This window comes from Engraulis encrasicolus, unplaced genomic scaffold, assembly GCF_034702125.1.
Source record: "Engraulis encrasicolus isolate BLACKSEA-1 unplaced genomic scaffold, IST_EnEncr_1.0 scaffold_37_np1212, whole genome shotgun sequence".
Lineage (NCBI taxonomy): Eukaryota > Metazoa > Chordata > Actinopteri > Clupeiformes > Engraulidae > Engraulis > Engraulis encrasicolus.
In genome coordinates, this window is record NW_026945676.1 from 512,407 (window position 1) to 529,435 (window position 17,029).

Sequence of the window (17,029 nt, forward strand, 5' to 3'; positions counted from 1 at the left end):
CGGTACCAAGAACAAGCGTTAGTCTCTGAACTTAAGTCAATCCAACATCAAGGTACTGACGGAAACACAGGCAGGATTCTTACGTTTATATCGTAGTTGGCTGGAAGCGTGGTTCGGCCCCAACCCAACTTCAAATCCTTCTGGTCCAGTCCAATTGCCAGGAAACGCAGTTCTGGCTATAGGCAGGGGGTCACTACAGCACAGGCATGATGAGAACGAGGAGCACAAAGGGTTTCTCACGTTCCCTTGAGAAGTGGCTGTGGCGTCGGCAGTCTCAGGTTCGGTTCGGTCGTTCGTCCGGCTTCCCACCAGCACGTCTCCTCTCCAGGCCTGTTGCTGCCTCCAATCTGACCCCCCGCCAAATGCCAGGAGCATCTAAAAACAAGGGTCTTTATACACTGCTCCATGATCAGTGTAGCACTCCCATTGGCCAGGCAATAATTGTTCAGTCAGGTGTCCATCTCAAAGCAATTGGCAAGTCATTATGGAACAGCCAGTGAGGTGCAAATTAAAACCACAACAAATCCCAGTGAGCACAGCAAATCAAAATAACACCACTACAAACCCAAACCACGCAACATGCAATATAAAAACACAGACAACCTAAAAACACGCTTAAAACACTGCAAACCAATTAAAGATAAAACCCACACATATCCCATTAGGCTGACACGTGCAGGTGTGTGTGGTTTTCAAAGTGGGGGATCGCGAGGAGGTGATAGGGGGGCCGCGGCAGGATGCTAACATAAAACAAAAGTAAGCTAAAGAATATTTCTATTTCTATTCCTATCTATATTATTTCATGTCCTGGTGGGACACTGCCTCACCGGCCCTCCACTATGGTTGTGAGAGGGGGTCCAAAGAAAAAATAATGTGGCGCGACTGATGGAAGTGGAGCCTTGACTGGAATCTAGTGGTATATGGGGGGCCTTTTCATGGTGAAGTTTGGGAACTACTGGTGTAGGGTGGGCTATGTGTTGGGAAATGTCAGGCCTATACACATTTCTACAATTCTTATAATGCTGTCTAAAGGTTTTTGTCATCAAATTCTGCTATATATTGGTTTTGATATTTTGTACCTTTGTCCATATTACTGTAGGGGAGAGCGGGGTAAGTTGAGCCGCGGGTAAATTGGGCCACTCCCTATTTCATGAAAACTGTAAATAGATTTTTAACATGTCACCACATTCTAAGGTGATGGAAATCATTTTCTAACACTTGTTAACCCTTTAACCCCTTAAGACGCGGCTTTATAAATTTGTTGTTACCAGTATGGTAATGACCAAGTCGTGCTGCATTACTAAAAGGCCTGTGTTGTGTCATAGTGCTATGGTAGTAATGACTATTACAGCGTGCCACTGGAGGTACGGCAAGCATTAAGGGGCTACCGCATAACATGGGTCTAATGAATGAATGAACTCCATGAATTCCTCAATTGACTTGTTTTTGTCCCTTAGATGACTTAATTTATTTTTATGCATCATAACTTTTTGCGTGAAAACACTTTTTCGGTTACTACCCCTTTTATAGCATAACATGGGTCTAAATAGACCCGCATTCATTTCCTATGTAATTTCATCACAAGCTTAATGTCTCTTAGCCATATTGAAAAAGGATTTTGATTCTTTTACTAAAAGTCCAACTTTTTATCATTTATGGAGTATTAACTCCCAACATCAATACTTATTTTAAATACTTGATAGTTATTCTTTGATATAGAAGTCATTTTATATAACTATAAACAAGACAAGACACTGTGACAAGACACTTTGAAATTTGGTATGATGTGAAGATTTTAAACAAATACGCCTTTATCACTTGACGGTGACAAAAAATGTAATAAGTGGCTCTGTCTTCACTTGGGTTAAAGTGAGTGGTATACTCATGAACGCGCCTTTATGGGGGAAATCAAACCGAATGCCTAATTAACTTATTATATGCTACACAGGCAAGCCTAAATGAACACAGTACAAGCTTCAACCAAGGCTGTTTGGCTATATTATTTGAACAGTCGGCAACACACCGCGTTTTCGGCATATTGCGCATGAATAACTACAGGTCCTTATCTTTCATTTATTAAATCCCAACACGACCAATTGACTTGTATGCTGTTTTCCCCCATAATTCGGCTTAACGCACATGGGAAACGTCACGCCGTTCATGAGTCTTAGGGAAATCACTGAACATCATTAACACGTACACACACACACACACACACACACACACACACACACACACACACACACACACACACACACACACACACACACACACACACACACACACACACACACACACACACACACACACACACAAACAGACACACACACACACAAACACACACGTGTGCACACACCCAATCACTGATATTATTTGATTTGCAATACATTGGAGGAGGACGGGCACAGGGCTGACAGCGTGCGTGTGTCTGTGTGCATGTGTGTGTGTTTCTATTCTGTGTTATAGGGTGTTTGACAGCAGCCTGTCAGAGGAGAGTGTGCAGCAGATCTTCACTGCTCTCTCCAAGCAGGAGAGTGTGGGTGTAGTTGGGCTCTCTGTGAAGACCATCACCCTACAAACGAGTGAGACACTTCTGCACTTCATCAACAGCACACAGACTGCAGATGCGGTTTGGTAAGAAACACTTCATATGCGTATCTGACTGATATATACACACCCTTATGTCCACATGATCAAAAACAGACACCCCCCCCACACACACACACACACACAAATTCAAGCTTTGTTTAGGTACTTCATATGGCACTTCTGACTGATACATGAACAACATTATGTCCACATGAGCAGACACACACACACAAACTTGCGCACACACACACGCACACGCACACGCACACACGTGCACACACGCGCACACACGCGCACACACGCACACACACGCACACACACGCACACACACGCACACACACACACACACACACACACACACACACACACACACACACACACACACACACACACACACACACACACACACACACACACACACTGGCATATGGGTAGATGACATGACGTGTAAATTTTGCTGTCGCAGGCTCTTAAAATTAAGTAAATCCATGCTTTCAAAATTGCCAATGCTTTAAATGATTAAACTAATGTCGTTGTTGTGAAAAAGTAATGTGTAATAAATCCAGAGCTTAAATAAGTATACTTAATTTTGAGTCAAATGTCACATTTGTCCTATGGTGTGACTGAGGCCTGGTTCTCCATATTAAAACATTTTTAAATAAATAATCAAAGCTCAGTCATTTGTCTAAACAACCCTGGCATGTTTTTCAAGGTGTCTATTTTAGCAAGTGGCAATGCTTAATTTTTTTCCTGTTTTTCTGAGACCGTATGGACTTATGAAACTTTGTCGCAGAAAACAATGTCCTGTGGTGTGACATCACATTTTTGGTTAATTCTGTGGATAATTATCTATTGTTGAAGCTTCAGCGGTACATAAATTGTGACTTTAGACCCTTAAGAAGCCAATGGCAAGGGTGGATTTTAGATTTTTCTCTCAGAGTTCTTCAGTCAATCAATTATGTTTTGCTACCACAAGATGTATTAGTTTTGTAGTCCTTTGGTGTGACAGCCATAAAATACATTTTGACAATAGTGTATATTTTTCATATTTTTTTCTTATGTAGATGTATGAAAATGCATCTTACTAAAGGTGAAATTGTATTTCAGTTGGCAACGACATGGCTTTAAATTAACTCAAAAGCTCAAAAGTCCTATGGTGTGATGGTAAAAGTCCTATGGTGTGATGGTAAAAGTCCTATGGTGTGACACTTTGGAGTATCACACCAAAGGACAAACAGGTCACACCAATGGACTAGATATTTGAGAAATAGCTTTTAAAACAACTGGTAGTACATATTTTTTTTGTTTTGTTGTTTGACTAGATAAATATTGTGTATTCAAATTACTTATTCCTTTATTGACCTTTGGAATTTATACTTTGATGCATTGTTGATGAATATTTGCTGTTGATTTTAGATACTGTCAAATGATATAAAATGTCATTAATGGTGCTTTGAAACCATAAAATATAACGATAACAGTGAAGGAAAGATCAGTGAGAGAGTATATAGAGGAGTATAGATGAATAAAGTATGCTGTGAGCTCAATATACAGCATAAATGTGCTGTCCAGCTTGAGAAACCAAACAGGCACTGGCCACTACACACTACAGGTTCAATGGTGTGACAGTCATAGCATACCTACAAAAGTGTGATGGTCATGCCAAGGTCACACTTCAGTATGAGTCTTATGAGCTCTGCAGGTTACAGTCAATGACCGCATGGCTGTCATTAAGAGTTACGATAGGCTGATAATCGACGATTCAAAGACTTCTAAGTGTAAAGTGTAGGTCCATATTGACTACAACATTATATTATGATCAAAAGACAAAATAATCATGTTGATATATTTGTTTCTGGCTCAGTTTTGCATTTCTGTCCTTTAGCGTGACATGAATGTCCTACGGTGTGACATGTTTTAAATGCTCAAATATTTGTTTGAGCTAAACAATATGTTTGATAAACACTGGATATTGCATTAGGGAAGAACAAATTATTGTCCCTGAAAAGTTAGTATAAATTCGGACAATTTTGAACATTTAAAAGAAAGATATCCCTGTTTTTCCTCGAAGGTTTCTAATAATCTCACATCTAATGGGAAAAAAAATACTTAAATGGTAATTTCTCATTAAATTAAGACTTTAAAAAATTGCAATAAATATGAAGAGTGTAACAATGTTCATAAAACTCCATCAAGCCATTTCTACATTACTTAATATATTTATTTCTTAACGTCAGACCAAAGGACATATTTTCAGCAAATTGCTTTATCAACGTAAATAAATAATCAATGAATAGACCAACATTGTGACCACTTGGATTTTTTGAAAGATTAATTGCTGCACTACGTAGACATATACTTTTTTCCCTCATAAACAATGTTTTGTGAAAAAAATGTTTTTTGCTGCCTATCCGTCATCTACCCATATAAAGATAGATGTTCTTCAATACCCACAGAGACAGCCAGGTCCCAGATGTTGTTGGTCTCCTCTGCTTCACCTGACTCTCTTCTCTCTTTGGCAGTGTCATGTTACCTGAGGGGGCTGATGGAGCTGAGAGTCTGTGTTCTGCTCTCGACATGAGAAGAGAAGAGGAACATCTCAGGTATTACTCTTTCACCTCCTCATCACACACACACACACACACACACACACACACACACACACACACACACACACACACACACACACACACACACACACACACACACACACACACACACACACACACACACACACACACACACACACACACACACACACACACACACACACATTCAGCACATCATTACAATATACTGCACTTAACACACATCTCGAATTTCACATGCCCAATAACTAACATACGCACACACACACACACACACACACACACACACACACACACACGGGTGCATACACAAACGCGTGCGCACACACACACACACACACACACACACACACACACACACACACACACACACACACACACACACACACACACACACACACACACACACACACACACACACACTCATATACACACACACACACACTCATATACACACACACACACACTCATATACACACAAACACACACACACACATATACACACACACACACACACAAACACACACACACACACTCATATACACTCATATACACACACACACACACACACACACACACACACACACACACACACACACACACACACACACACACACACACACACACACACACACACACACACACACACAGATAAATCTTGCAATAACACATTTAGCTAATGTGTATTTTGTGTGTTTTAATGCATCATATACTCTTTCCCTCCTCTGTCTTTCAGGCTGGTAATTACTAACTATGGAGATTCATCCCCAGAGTCAGAAACCTCAGGCTTGGCACTAGCAGTTAAACTCCCAGAGATCTCTCACATCCTGCTGGAGGAAATCACCTGCAGGTTTCATCAGCTGAGACCTCTGGCAGAAAAGTAGGAATCTAGACCATATATCTGTGAAAGCAATGGTGTGTGTGTGTGTGAGTGTGTGTGTGTGTGTGTGTGTGTGTGTGTGTGTGTGTGTGTGTGTGTGTGTGTGTGTGTGTGTGTGTGTGTGTGTGTGTGTGTGTGTGTGTGTGTGTGTGTGTGTGTGTGTGTGTGTGTGTACACTCGCCTCCAAAAAAGTTGTTGCCTATCCATCTGTTTGGAATAACAGCTAATAACCTGACTTTCAATTAATCACTTGGCTTCAGAAGTCACTCATATGAAAGCTACAACCCTCCTGAATGAAAATGTATGTACAAAAATAAATTTCATGCACCAAAGAAAGATTGACCCTTTATTGAACACAGACAGGGCAGATTTTCACAAGACAAAAGTTTTGTCACCTATCGAATATAATGTGAAAATGAGCAGATAAGTCACTTCAAAACACTTCAAATACGCAGATTGGGTGTCATACTTAATCACTGAATCACTCTCACCTCTCCAGAAAATCAACTTTGGCCTTAGGTGTATGTTTAGGGTCATTGTAATCATGGAAAGTAACGCAATGAAAATCAATGGAGTTCAATGAGAGATGGTGACATATTCGCTATTCATAGAGCAATACATGTTTAACTTCATGATTTAATCAATGATAAAAGCCCTCAAACACCTGCAGCATGCATGCAGCTCCCCATAAGAGCTGTATCTGTACCATGTTTCACTTTATGCACCATTTCTCTTTTTTCATATTCTTCATCTCCAACACCATATAGTTTTGATGCTATCAGTTCTAAAATGGTTGATCTTGGGATCTTGACTTCAGAGTATGAGTCCCATTAGCCTTCATTTTTGTCAGAATTAGGCCTGACATATTCTTGGCTGGCTTTTTTGAGACAGGACAGTGGGAGAGACTTCTTTGGTGTTAAAGGTGAAGAATTTGAAAAAAATACATGGTGCCTAAAGTCAAACATGGGAGGGATACAGCTCTTATGTGGAGCTGCATGCATGCTGCTGGTGTGTGAGGGCTTTTATCATTGATTACATCATGAAGTTAAAAATGTATTGCTCTACGAATAGCAAATATGTCACCATCTCTCATTGAACTCCATTGATTTTCATTGTGTTGCTTTCCATGATTACAATGACCCTAAACATATACCTAAGGCCAAAGTTGATTTTCTGGAGAGGTGTGAGTGAATCCGTGATTAAGTATGACACCCGAGCGGCGTATTTGAAGTGTTTTGAAGTGACTTATCTGCTCATTTTCACATTATGTTCGATAGGTGACAAAACTTTTGTCTTGTCAAAATCTGCCCTGTCTGTGTTCATTAAAGGGGCATTCCACCGGTGGAGACATGAATATGTTACTGAAAGTGGGTCATATTTATAGTAGAATAGTAACATACATTTCTAATTTGGTGCCTTCTTGGACAAGAAAAGGCAGAAAATGACTTTTTAGTGCTTGTGGATTTGTGACAACAATCCCCATAATGCACTGCGATGCTCAAGTTCCACAGGCCACACCCAGTTATTTGGGACTCTATGCATCATCCCTCCCTCAGCTTGCAGGCAGTGTTGCCAGATTGGACTGTTTCCCGCCCAATTGGGCTGCTTAGGATGGTCGTGTGCGGGTAAAAATGGCATTTAGCAGAAAAACCTGCCCAATTCTATTGATTTCTATGGCTAAAATTGGGCGGGTTTTTCTGGATTTTGAGCTTCTAGGCTGGTTTTGAGCATTTTTTGGGCTGGAAATCATCAGCCTCATCTGGCAAGCCTGCTTGCAGGTGCATCACAGTGGGACAGACATCACTGGAAAGGAGAAGCTGGAGCACACTGCAGCTTAGTTTTCAAGACTTTATTTTGTGCACACACGCGACCAACGTTTCTGTGTTGCTACACCTTCTTCAGAGTCAAATGATAGCAAGAGAGAGACACACATTTCAAGACTTGACATTCACAGGTGATCCTACTTGGTTTGGCTAAATTGGTCTGATCTCATTGCAGGTAATTGACCCCACCCCCCAACACCAGGACAAAATTGTAGACAATTAGACAGCTTGCCAACTTCCCAAAACAAAATAAAAAAGTGAAAAAAACAATACACAAAGAACATTGTCAATAAAACCACAGCTACAATTATTACAAGACCACAGCCACGATGCTGGAACAATTTGTTACAGAGAGCAAGACATATTGTGTTCCTCATTTATGCCCTGAGGCTCCACTGAATTTAGAGTATGAATCCAAAATGCCTTTCTACGAAGCCTCTCTGTCTAATTGTCTGCAATCTTGTCCTGGTGTTGGGGGGTGGGGTCAATTACCTGCAATGAGATGAGACCAATTTAGCCAAACCAAGTGGGATCACCTGTGAATGTCAAGTCTTGAAATGTGTGTCTCTCTCTTGCTATCATTTCACTCTGAAGAAGGTGTAGCAACACCGAAACGTTGGTCGGGTGTGTGCAAAAAATAAAGTCTTGAAAACTAAGCTGCAGTGTGGTCCAGCTTCTCCTTTCCAGCTATGCCAGTGACTTACTGGCAGTGTTGCCAGATGAGGCTGATGATTTCCAGCCCAAAAAATGCTCAAAACCCACCTGGAAGCACTAAATCCCGCCCAATTCTATTGATGTCGATGGGAAAGATTGGGCGAGTTTTCCTGTAAAATGCCATTTTTACCCGCAGACGGCTATCTCAAGCAGCCCAATTGGGTGGGAAACAGCCCAATCTGGCAACACTGCTTACCGGAGCCTCAATGCCAAAAGCACTGGGACACTGATCTGTGATAGGTCTGTTAGAGCATTAGGTCCAACCCCCTATGGGCGGGGTTGAAAAGGTGGGAAAAAGGCTTGTAGTCTCAACAGAAATCCACCTCTCTTACACTTCCTATGTCGATGATGCAAAATGACCATTTTTACATCATTGACATAGGAAGTGTTAAGAGATGAATGCAGGTTTCTCCTATCTCAGGGGGAATTGAGAGATTTTTGCAAGACCATTCAAAAGTATGACTGGGTGTCTAGCAATGGAAAGCCTAATGCAAAATGGGTGGAGTGTCCCTTTAAAGGGTCAATCTTTATTTGGTGCATGAAATGTATTTTTGTACATTCATTTTCATTCGAGAGGGTTGTAGCTTTCATATGAATGACTTCTGAAGCCAAGTGATTAATTGAAAGTCAGGTTATTAGCTGTTATTCCAAACAGATGGATAGGCGACAACTCTTTTGGAGGCAAGTGTATGTGTGTGTGCGTGCGTGCGTGTGTGTGTGTGTAAACCACAGAAGTCAAGAGTATGATGAGCATGTGGATGGTCTGATGGCGTACCTCCCCTGTGTGTGTGTGTGTGTGTGTGTGTGTGTGTGTGTGTGTGTGTGTGTGTGTGTGTGTGTGTGTGTGTGTGTGTGTGGATCTTGTACCTTAATGCTTGTCTCTTGGGTCCAATTAAAAGTAATCAAATGTGTGTGTGTGTGTGTGTGTGTGTGTGTGTGTGTGTGTGTGTGTGTGTGTGTGTGTGTGTGTGTGTGTGTGTGTGTGTGTGTGTGTGTGTGTGTGTGTGTGTGTGTGTGTGTGTGTGTGTGTGTGCGCGTGTGTGTTTGTTTAACCTGCAGCAGTCCAGAGTATGATGAGCATGTGGATGGTCTGATGGCGCACGTGTCTTCTCTGCCTGATCTGAAATCGGTGTGGCTTGGTGCAGGCTGCCTGACTGAGTTCTGGGCAAACAAGATCTTGTCCCTTATACAAACCTGCCCCCATTTAGATGAAGTACAGTAAGTACCATGAGACCATGTCATGGAAATGTGTTACACAGTAAAGTGTATGCAGTACAGTGTTTGTGTGTGTGTGTGTGTGTGTGTGTGTGTGTGTGTGTGTGTGTGTGTGTGTGTGTGTGTGTGTGTGTGTGTGTGTGTGTGTGTGTGTGTGTGTGTCTGTGTGTGTGTGTGTGTGTGTGTGTGTGTGTGTGTGTGTGTGATGTTTCCAGAGTGTATCGTGTGAGAGTCTGACTGTCTGGTTGTGCCTGCTAGGTTTCGGGCTGACATCATGGGTCCAAAAGGATTTGAATCTGGTTTGCTCCTGGAGGAGGGAATCCACTTACTGCAGGAGGCACAGCTGCCCCCAGGACGCACCATCACACTTACAGGGTAACTCTACTAACCTGATCAATACTGAAGAATCTTTATCACTCTACAATATGTTCTCTACGTGTTTCTGCCACACGTGACTGGGGCATGGAAGCATCAACTCTGACAGCACTGATCACTTTATTGATGTAGCCCTGTGAGAATTTGCTATCCTTACATAATAAATAATTGGTACGATAAATACTTTCAATAAATACTGTTCATAATTAGAATAAGTAAGTTCTAGTTAAAAAGATTAAAATATTAAGAGCTTTGATAATGAGAGTTTATTACATTGGGTGTGTGGTGACGTCATGTTTAAAACGAGGATGTAATGTAATATGCATTGAGTTTCTTGAATGTATATTTTTCTTTGCTTTACTATTATTTTCTGAAGGGTTTAAATGTCTGAAAGATGTTTATATTAATGTCAGAGAAGTTTCTAAAGATGCATAATATTTCGTTATGTCTTAACTTCTGTAACCAATCAGAAGCTAGAGAGTTGAGAGGTCGCAGGAATTGTAGTAGTTGAGACTTGGAGAAGAAGGAGAGAACGGAGAAACTGATGTGTGCGTGTGAAGCTGGATTCCGTGAAGATAAGTTAAAATAGAAATGTGTAACTCATGTATTTCTGACCAGTAGACATAGTAGTAACAGAAGTGAACAACGAGTGAGCTTATTTCGTTGCTACAATGACTTTGGGACTGTTTAAGAAGCTTTCATTGTGAGTTAGCCATGTCGTGTGCTTTCGAAAACGGACATTTTGCCAGTCCGGAGAACAAGTTTTGTCGCGTGAGGAGCCAGAGGACATTATCTAATCCACGGGAGAAGTTTACAGCCGTCGAGGACATCGTTTGGAGACAAGGTGTCGAGGTGTGGTGCAACACGCGTTGTGCATGCATGCAGCTCGTGGACGCTGCGCTGCGTGTGCTTGCTGGAGCAAGGAACCTTTTCTCTCATACACCATCACGTGTCGTTTGCCGTCCACTCTTAGCGCGTTCAGGCCAACTGAGAACCGTGCTGGAGCCCGTGGAGCACCTAATCGTGAACCGGCTGTCGTGTTCACGCCACAGATATTTGCGTTCGCGAACCGGAAAGTTGGTTCACAATGCGAACCGCAAAATACTAGGTTTTCCTCCGCGAACCGTGACGCAGCGTGGCCGTCAGCAGGTTCATCCGGGTAACACAGTCATGTGTGGAAAAAGTTCAGAGCCCGGTATGAACACGGGCGGTTCGCAGATAAGCACTTTAGTGCCGAACGTAACTGGTGCGGGCACCAGCTCCGACTCCGTTCTGGTCGCCCTGAAAGTAATTCTACGCACTCAAGCATCTCTACTTCTTCTAAGCGCTGACTTTGGGGTATTTTACTAATAGTTTGCCGGTTTAAGTTTCCTTTTGGTATTTTCTATAGAGGTGCTCCGATCACCATTTTTTGGCCCGATCACCGATACCGATCACCAAAAATCTTTATCTGCCGATTACCGATCATTGCCGATCACAAAAATGATTTCCTATTTTTTTAATAGCCTATTAATTATCCTTATTGAATACCATTTCTGCCCATAAACCAATCAATCTTAATTTGCACATGTCTATTATTAGGCTATTATTATTATTATTATTATTATTATTATTATTATTATTATTATTATTATTATTATTATCTTTCAGACTAGTGTTGGTAATACAGTCTACAGTATTAATCAATGTATAAGTTATTGCATAGAATAACTAAACTATTTAAGATTGAATTGAAACTGAAACATTACATCAAATAGTCTTCCACATACGAGAAAAAACAACCTGTCGCTTTAAATGAGCAGCCTCGTGAGCAGAGCCCCTCCCCTCTCTGTCACCGTCCACAGTTGCAGTGCTCCACTACCGTTCTGAATCTCTCTCTCAAGTTTTAACCACATCTGTCGCCGTTTGGTTTTTCAGCGACTATCAAACTAATCGACTGACTGCCAATTACAACTTTGAAAACAATAATTGACATGTTTGTGCTGACAACGTGAAGTTGTCACGTGCTGACCGAGGCAACTACACAGGTTATAATGTAAAATGGCTCACTGGCGTGTACTCAATCGCAAATTACACTGTCAGGTAAACGGCGCATGGATCGGAAAATCAGATCATTGTTGATGCAGATATGGTTATGAATGGTGGAAATGAAGGGGGGAATGGCGAAAAGTTATAGACAAGCAAAGATGCCTTCTTTTGGTGCAGTTGCAGCTGTGCAGAGCCAGCGCCTACATGCAGCGCCAGGTGTAAAGGCAAATGGTTGCGTGAGGAATTCTCTCGATCGGTTTTTTGATCGGCATGTTTTTCCGATCACCGATCAGGCTATTTTTGGCCATTATCGGCCGGTCATGATCGGCAGCCGAGCAATCGGAGCACCTCTAATTTTCTATTTTCATAAGAGTATTACTGAGTATTTTCAAGTGTATTACTGTGAAGGTATTTGAATGTGATATTTCTTGGTTTGAATAACTGAAAGGTATATTGGTTTAAATAGGAACTAAGGAATATATCTAAGGTTGATTTAAGGCTATACCCAAGGGGTATAGGATATTTTAAAGAGTCGCTCAGTCACAACATCAACCTCAAGATAGGCTCCACCATCGTGACCCCAAACAAAGTCGCCAAAAACCTTGGCGTCATGATTGATGATGACCTGTCATGCTCCAACTACATCAACTCGGTCACCCGGACCTGTCGACTCCAGATGTCCAACGTACGGAATATCAGACCTGTGCTGACACAATATTCTACACAACGACTGGTCCAGGCCACGGTCCTGTCCCGCGTTGACTACTGCAACTCACTCATGACAGGTCTACCTGCTTGTGCGCTAAAGCCTCTGCAGATGATCCAGAATACGGCGGCACGGTTGATATTCAATCAACCCAAAAGGACCCATGTTACTCCTCTATTTATTGAGTTGCACTGGTTACCGATCGCCGCCCGGATCAAGCACAAGGCATTGACCCTTGCCTACAAAACCATCACAGGAACGGCCCCAGCTTATCTGAAGGACCTACTAACGCCTTATGTTACTGGACGAGAACTGCGCTCATCCAGCACAAGCCGCCTGGCTCTGCCATCCAGTCGCTCTAGGTACTCCCAGTCAAGATTGTTCTCCGTTGTGGTACCCAAGTGGTGGAACAGTCTCCCAGAGGCAGCAAGACTAAGCACATCTCTTGCAGCCTTCAAGAAACAACTAAAGACATTCCTCTTTCGAGAGAATCTACTAGACTAATGCTTGAACTGGCCTTGCCCCAGGGCAGACTCCTGACATGATGTTTAGTTTAGTTTAGTTTAGTTTAGTTTAGTTTAGTTTAGTTTAGTTTAGTTTAGTTTAGTTTGTGTGTGTGTGTGTGTGTGTGTGTGTGTGTGTGTGTGTGTGTGTGTGTGTGTGTGTGTGTGTGTGTGTGTATGTGTTTGTGTGTGTGTGTACTCGTTATTTACTCTTTATGATAAAAAAAAAAAAAAACTAACCCTCTTTGCAACTGCACTTGTTGTTCTGTATATCTCCTGTGCACTTTATTTGCTTGTGATGTTGGCTTGATTATGTCCTCTTTTGAAAGTCGCTTTGGTTATAAAGCGTCTGCCAAATGCAATGTAATATAATGTAATGTAATTTTAAGTTTATAGCCAAGAGAGTGAACTATTTACAATTTACAACTTAACTGATTTATGTATGTGTGTGTTTTATGTGTGAATTTAAAGTAAAGTAACATTTATTTTAAAACTGACTGATTACTTATTATAACCAAAGGTATAACCTAATAACCTATTAGTTATAAAGGACCTAGGGTAGCTAAACCCCTGTGTAATTCCCTGTAAGGAGCAAAGGGGCGCTACATAAAATTGGAGGCACTGCGCTGGGATTAGGTAGGTTTTATTTTGTGCATTTAGTGTTAAGTAGGTTACATTAAAGGTGCACTAGGTAAAATACTTGACCCTTTAAAAATTTGCATTTTACATTCTTATCAGTTTCTTATTACTGCATTAATAGCTTTTTACTATATTACGTCAGTACAGTCAGAGCTGGCTACAGAGCTCAGAGAGTGGTGTCAAGGTGAGTTTCTCGATGAAGACAATGCTCTACTTGCCCTGGTGCCTAAAGGCTATGAAGTTGAAGACATAGAGAAGATTCTTGCAACTGTGAAAGCCTGGGGATGTGTGCGAGTGAGAGGAAGAAGATTTAATACCAAACTTGACAGATAGAGTGTGCTATGTGAAACAAAAGAGAAAATTGATCCCACTAAGGTTCCATCTGAAGTGAAAAGCCTGACAGCGGTTAGCGTCCTGATCCCGATGAAGCTAACCAGACCACATTGAAAAATCTGCTTGATGCTTCAGCGTCCAATAGCTCTGCTGAGTCCATCATTCGGGCAGTTGGGGACGTGTTGTCGAAAATTCGGGCACACTACCTACACCCGTTGGAGAAGAGGCATTGGAACACTGGCTCGAGCAGGCACATTTAATGGTGGAAGAAAGCGACTGCTCAAGTAAAGAAAAGCGAAGACGCATTATGGAGTGTCTTAGAGGACCTGCCCTTGCAGTAGTGAAAGCAGTGCGAACAGCTGAGGCTGACGTCACGCCTGCTGAGTGCTTGGATGCAATTGAGAGTGCATTCGGTACAGCTGAGTCAGGTGAAGACCTCTATTTCGAGTTCTGATTGTTGCAACAAGGAAAAGACGAGAAGCTGTCTGACTTCTTGAGGCGACTAGAGCAGTCCCTTACCAAAGTAGTCTCTATAGGCGGTATTCCCCCAAGCCGTGTGGACCTTGCCCGAGTAGAGCAGCTGCTACGAGGGGCCATACATTCGGACTTGATGCTGATCCAGCTTAAGATAAGGGAGAGAAAGCTAAAACCACCAAAGTTCTTACATTGATCTTTCATCATGTTGTTCATATTAATGAGTCATCATGCTGTTCATATTGATGAGTACTCATGTCAGTATTGATGATCAGCTGTATTTTTGATTATTACAAAGGCAATTAATAATACTGGCAGCTAAACGTGTGTGTGTGTGTGTGTGTGTGTGTGTGTGTGTGTGTGTGTGTGTGTGTGTGTGTGTGTGTGTGTGTGTGTGTGTCTGCGCGTGCGCATGCTTGTGCATGTTTGTGGGTGTGTCCTTTTGTGTGTGTGTGTTTCTTTGTTTCTTTGTGTGTGTGTGTGTGTGTGTGTGTGTGTGTGTGTGTGTGTGTGTGTGTGTGTGTGTGTGTGTGTCCATGCTATGATGTTTTTCCCTCTAAGGTTGCGGTGCAGGAAGACTGAGGATCCGTGCAGGAGATTGAGGGACAGGAAGCTCAGCTGTAATGAAGAGGTGACGATGGAGATTAAATTGGGTGAAGTTAATCTCCATGTGAAGACCATCGTGCTCAACACCACTGAGATGCTGCTACGCTTCCTGAAAAGCACACAGACTGTGAAGCTTGTGAAGTAGGAAAACACTTTGAACACACACACACACACACACACACACACACACACACACACACACACACACACACACACACACACACACACACACACACACACACACACACACACACACACACACACACACACACACACACACACACCCACACACACACACACACTCACTCTCTCTCTCTCTCTCTCTCTCAAATCAAATCAAATCAAATCAAATCAAACAAAGCTTTATTAGCATGAATGATGCAATCATTGTTGCTAAAGCTGATACAGAAGAAAAACAATATATATATATATATATATATATATATATATATATATATATATATATATATATAAATGTATTTTTTTTTAAAGGAAAAGGAATGAAAAACAATAACAAATGTCTGTCATTAAACTAATGCAAATATTAAAATGAAACAAGTAAAATAATTGTGTTAAATTAAACATAAATGAAATTATTCTTAAGGAAACTAACCATGTAGGCCATGTATATAATCTATATTTTTTATTTCGGTACTCATACATAAATACATAGGCCTACATGCTTATACGTGCACATACATACAAAATATTGTTCAAACATCTCTTAACTGGTGGCATGTCATTAAGTAATCTGCTGCTAAACAGCAATAGTTGATGTCTTCTCCCAATAATATAAATATCATTTCCTTTATTGACAGGTTGTCAAAATTGGGTATTTTTGTTCTCAGCATATTAAAGAATACCTGTCTTGTGGCAGTGTATTTGGAACAGTGAATTAAGAAGTGTTCTTCATTTTCGATCATGTTTATACAATATACACAGGTTCTCCTTTCTCTCGGTAGCCACGTTTTGTGGTGTCTTCCCTTTTCAATGTTCAAATTGTGGTCACTTATTCTATATTTCGTCATGAGTCTTCTTTTTTTTCTTTCTCTAACTTGTAGTAAGTATGGCGTTAGACAGTATGGTCTCTCTAAAGCCCTGTATATGTCTAGTTTCTGATTATTTTTTATTTCATTCTCCCAAAATTCCAGATACTGATTTTTGTTTGTTTTGTCTATATCTATAAGTAAAGATTTTGTAATATGGCTTAAGTGTGTTATCTTGTTCTTATATGCTATTTTAAAGAGGATGTCATTTTCTGTGGCCAACTTGTGATGAAAGGCCTTTAGATGATATGATGTAGAGTTGCTATGAGCTAGGTGTAGCCAGAATTTAGATGCTCTTTTATTGACTTCAATAGAAAGCGGAAACCTCCCCAGTTCTGCTCGGCATGCCATGTTAGATGATGTTCTGTGTACCCCTAATATGTCTTTGCAGAACTGAATATGAAATAGTTCTGTTGGGCCTTTGTCCCATTGTCTATGGTCTATACTGAGTTGAGCCCCCCAGATCTCACTACCATAGAGTGCAATCGGTTTGATGACAGTGTCAAATAG

At 41.3% G+C, this 17,029-nt stretch overlaps 1 protein-coding gene across 1 annotated transcript in view; it reads left to right on the forward strand.

The window, feature by feature from the left end:
• LOC134443860 (NACHT, LRR and PYD domains-containing protein 1 homolog) overlaps nucleotides 1-17,029 on the forward strand; it is a 56,797-nt gene that overhangs the window by 26,828 nt on the left and 12,940 nt on the right. The window contains exons 6-11 of the mRNA XM_063193395.1: nucleotides 2,467-2,634; nucleotides 5,112-5,192; nucleotides 5,914-6,057; nucleotides 9,654-9,812; nucleotides 10,068-10,184; nucleotides 15,429-15,614. Of these exons, the coding sequence (XP_063049465.1) occupies nucleotides 2,467-2,634; nucleotides 5,112-5,192; nucleotides 5,914-6,057; nucleotides 9,654-9,812; nucleotides 10,068-10,184; nucleotides 15,429-15,614 (855 nt within the window). The remainder of the gene's footprint in view (nucleotides 1-2,466; nucleotides 2,635-5,111; nucleotides 5,193-5,913; nucleotides 6,058-9,653; nucleotides 9,813-10,067; nucleotides 10,185-15,428; nucleotides 15,615-17,029) is intronic.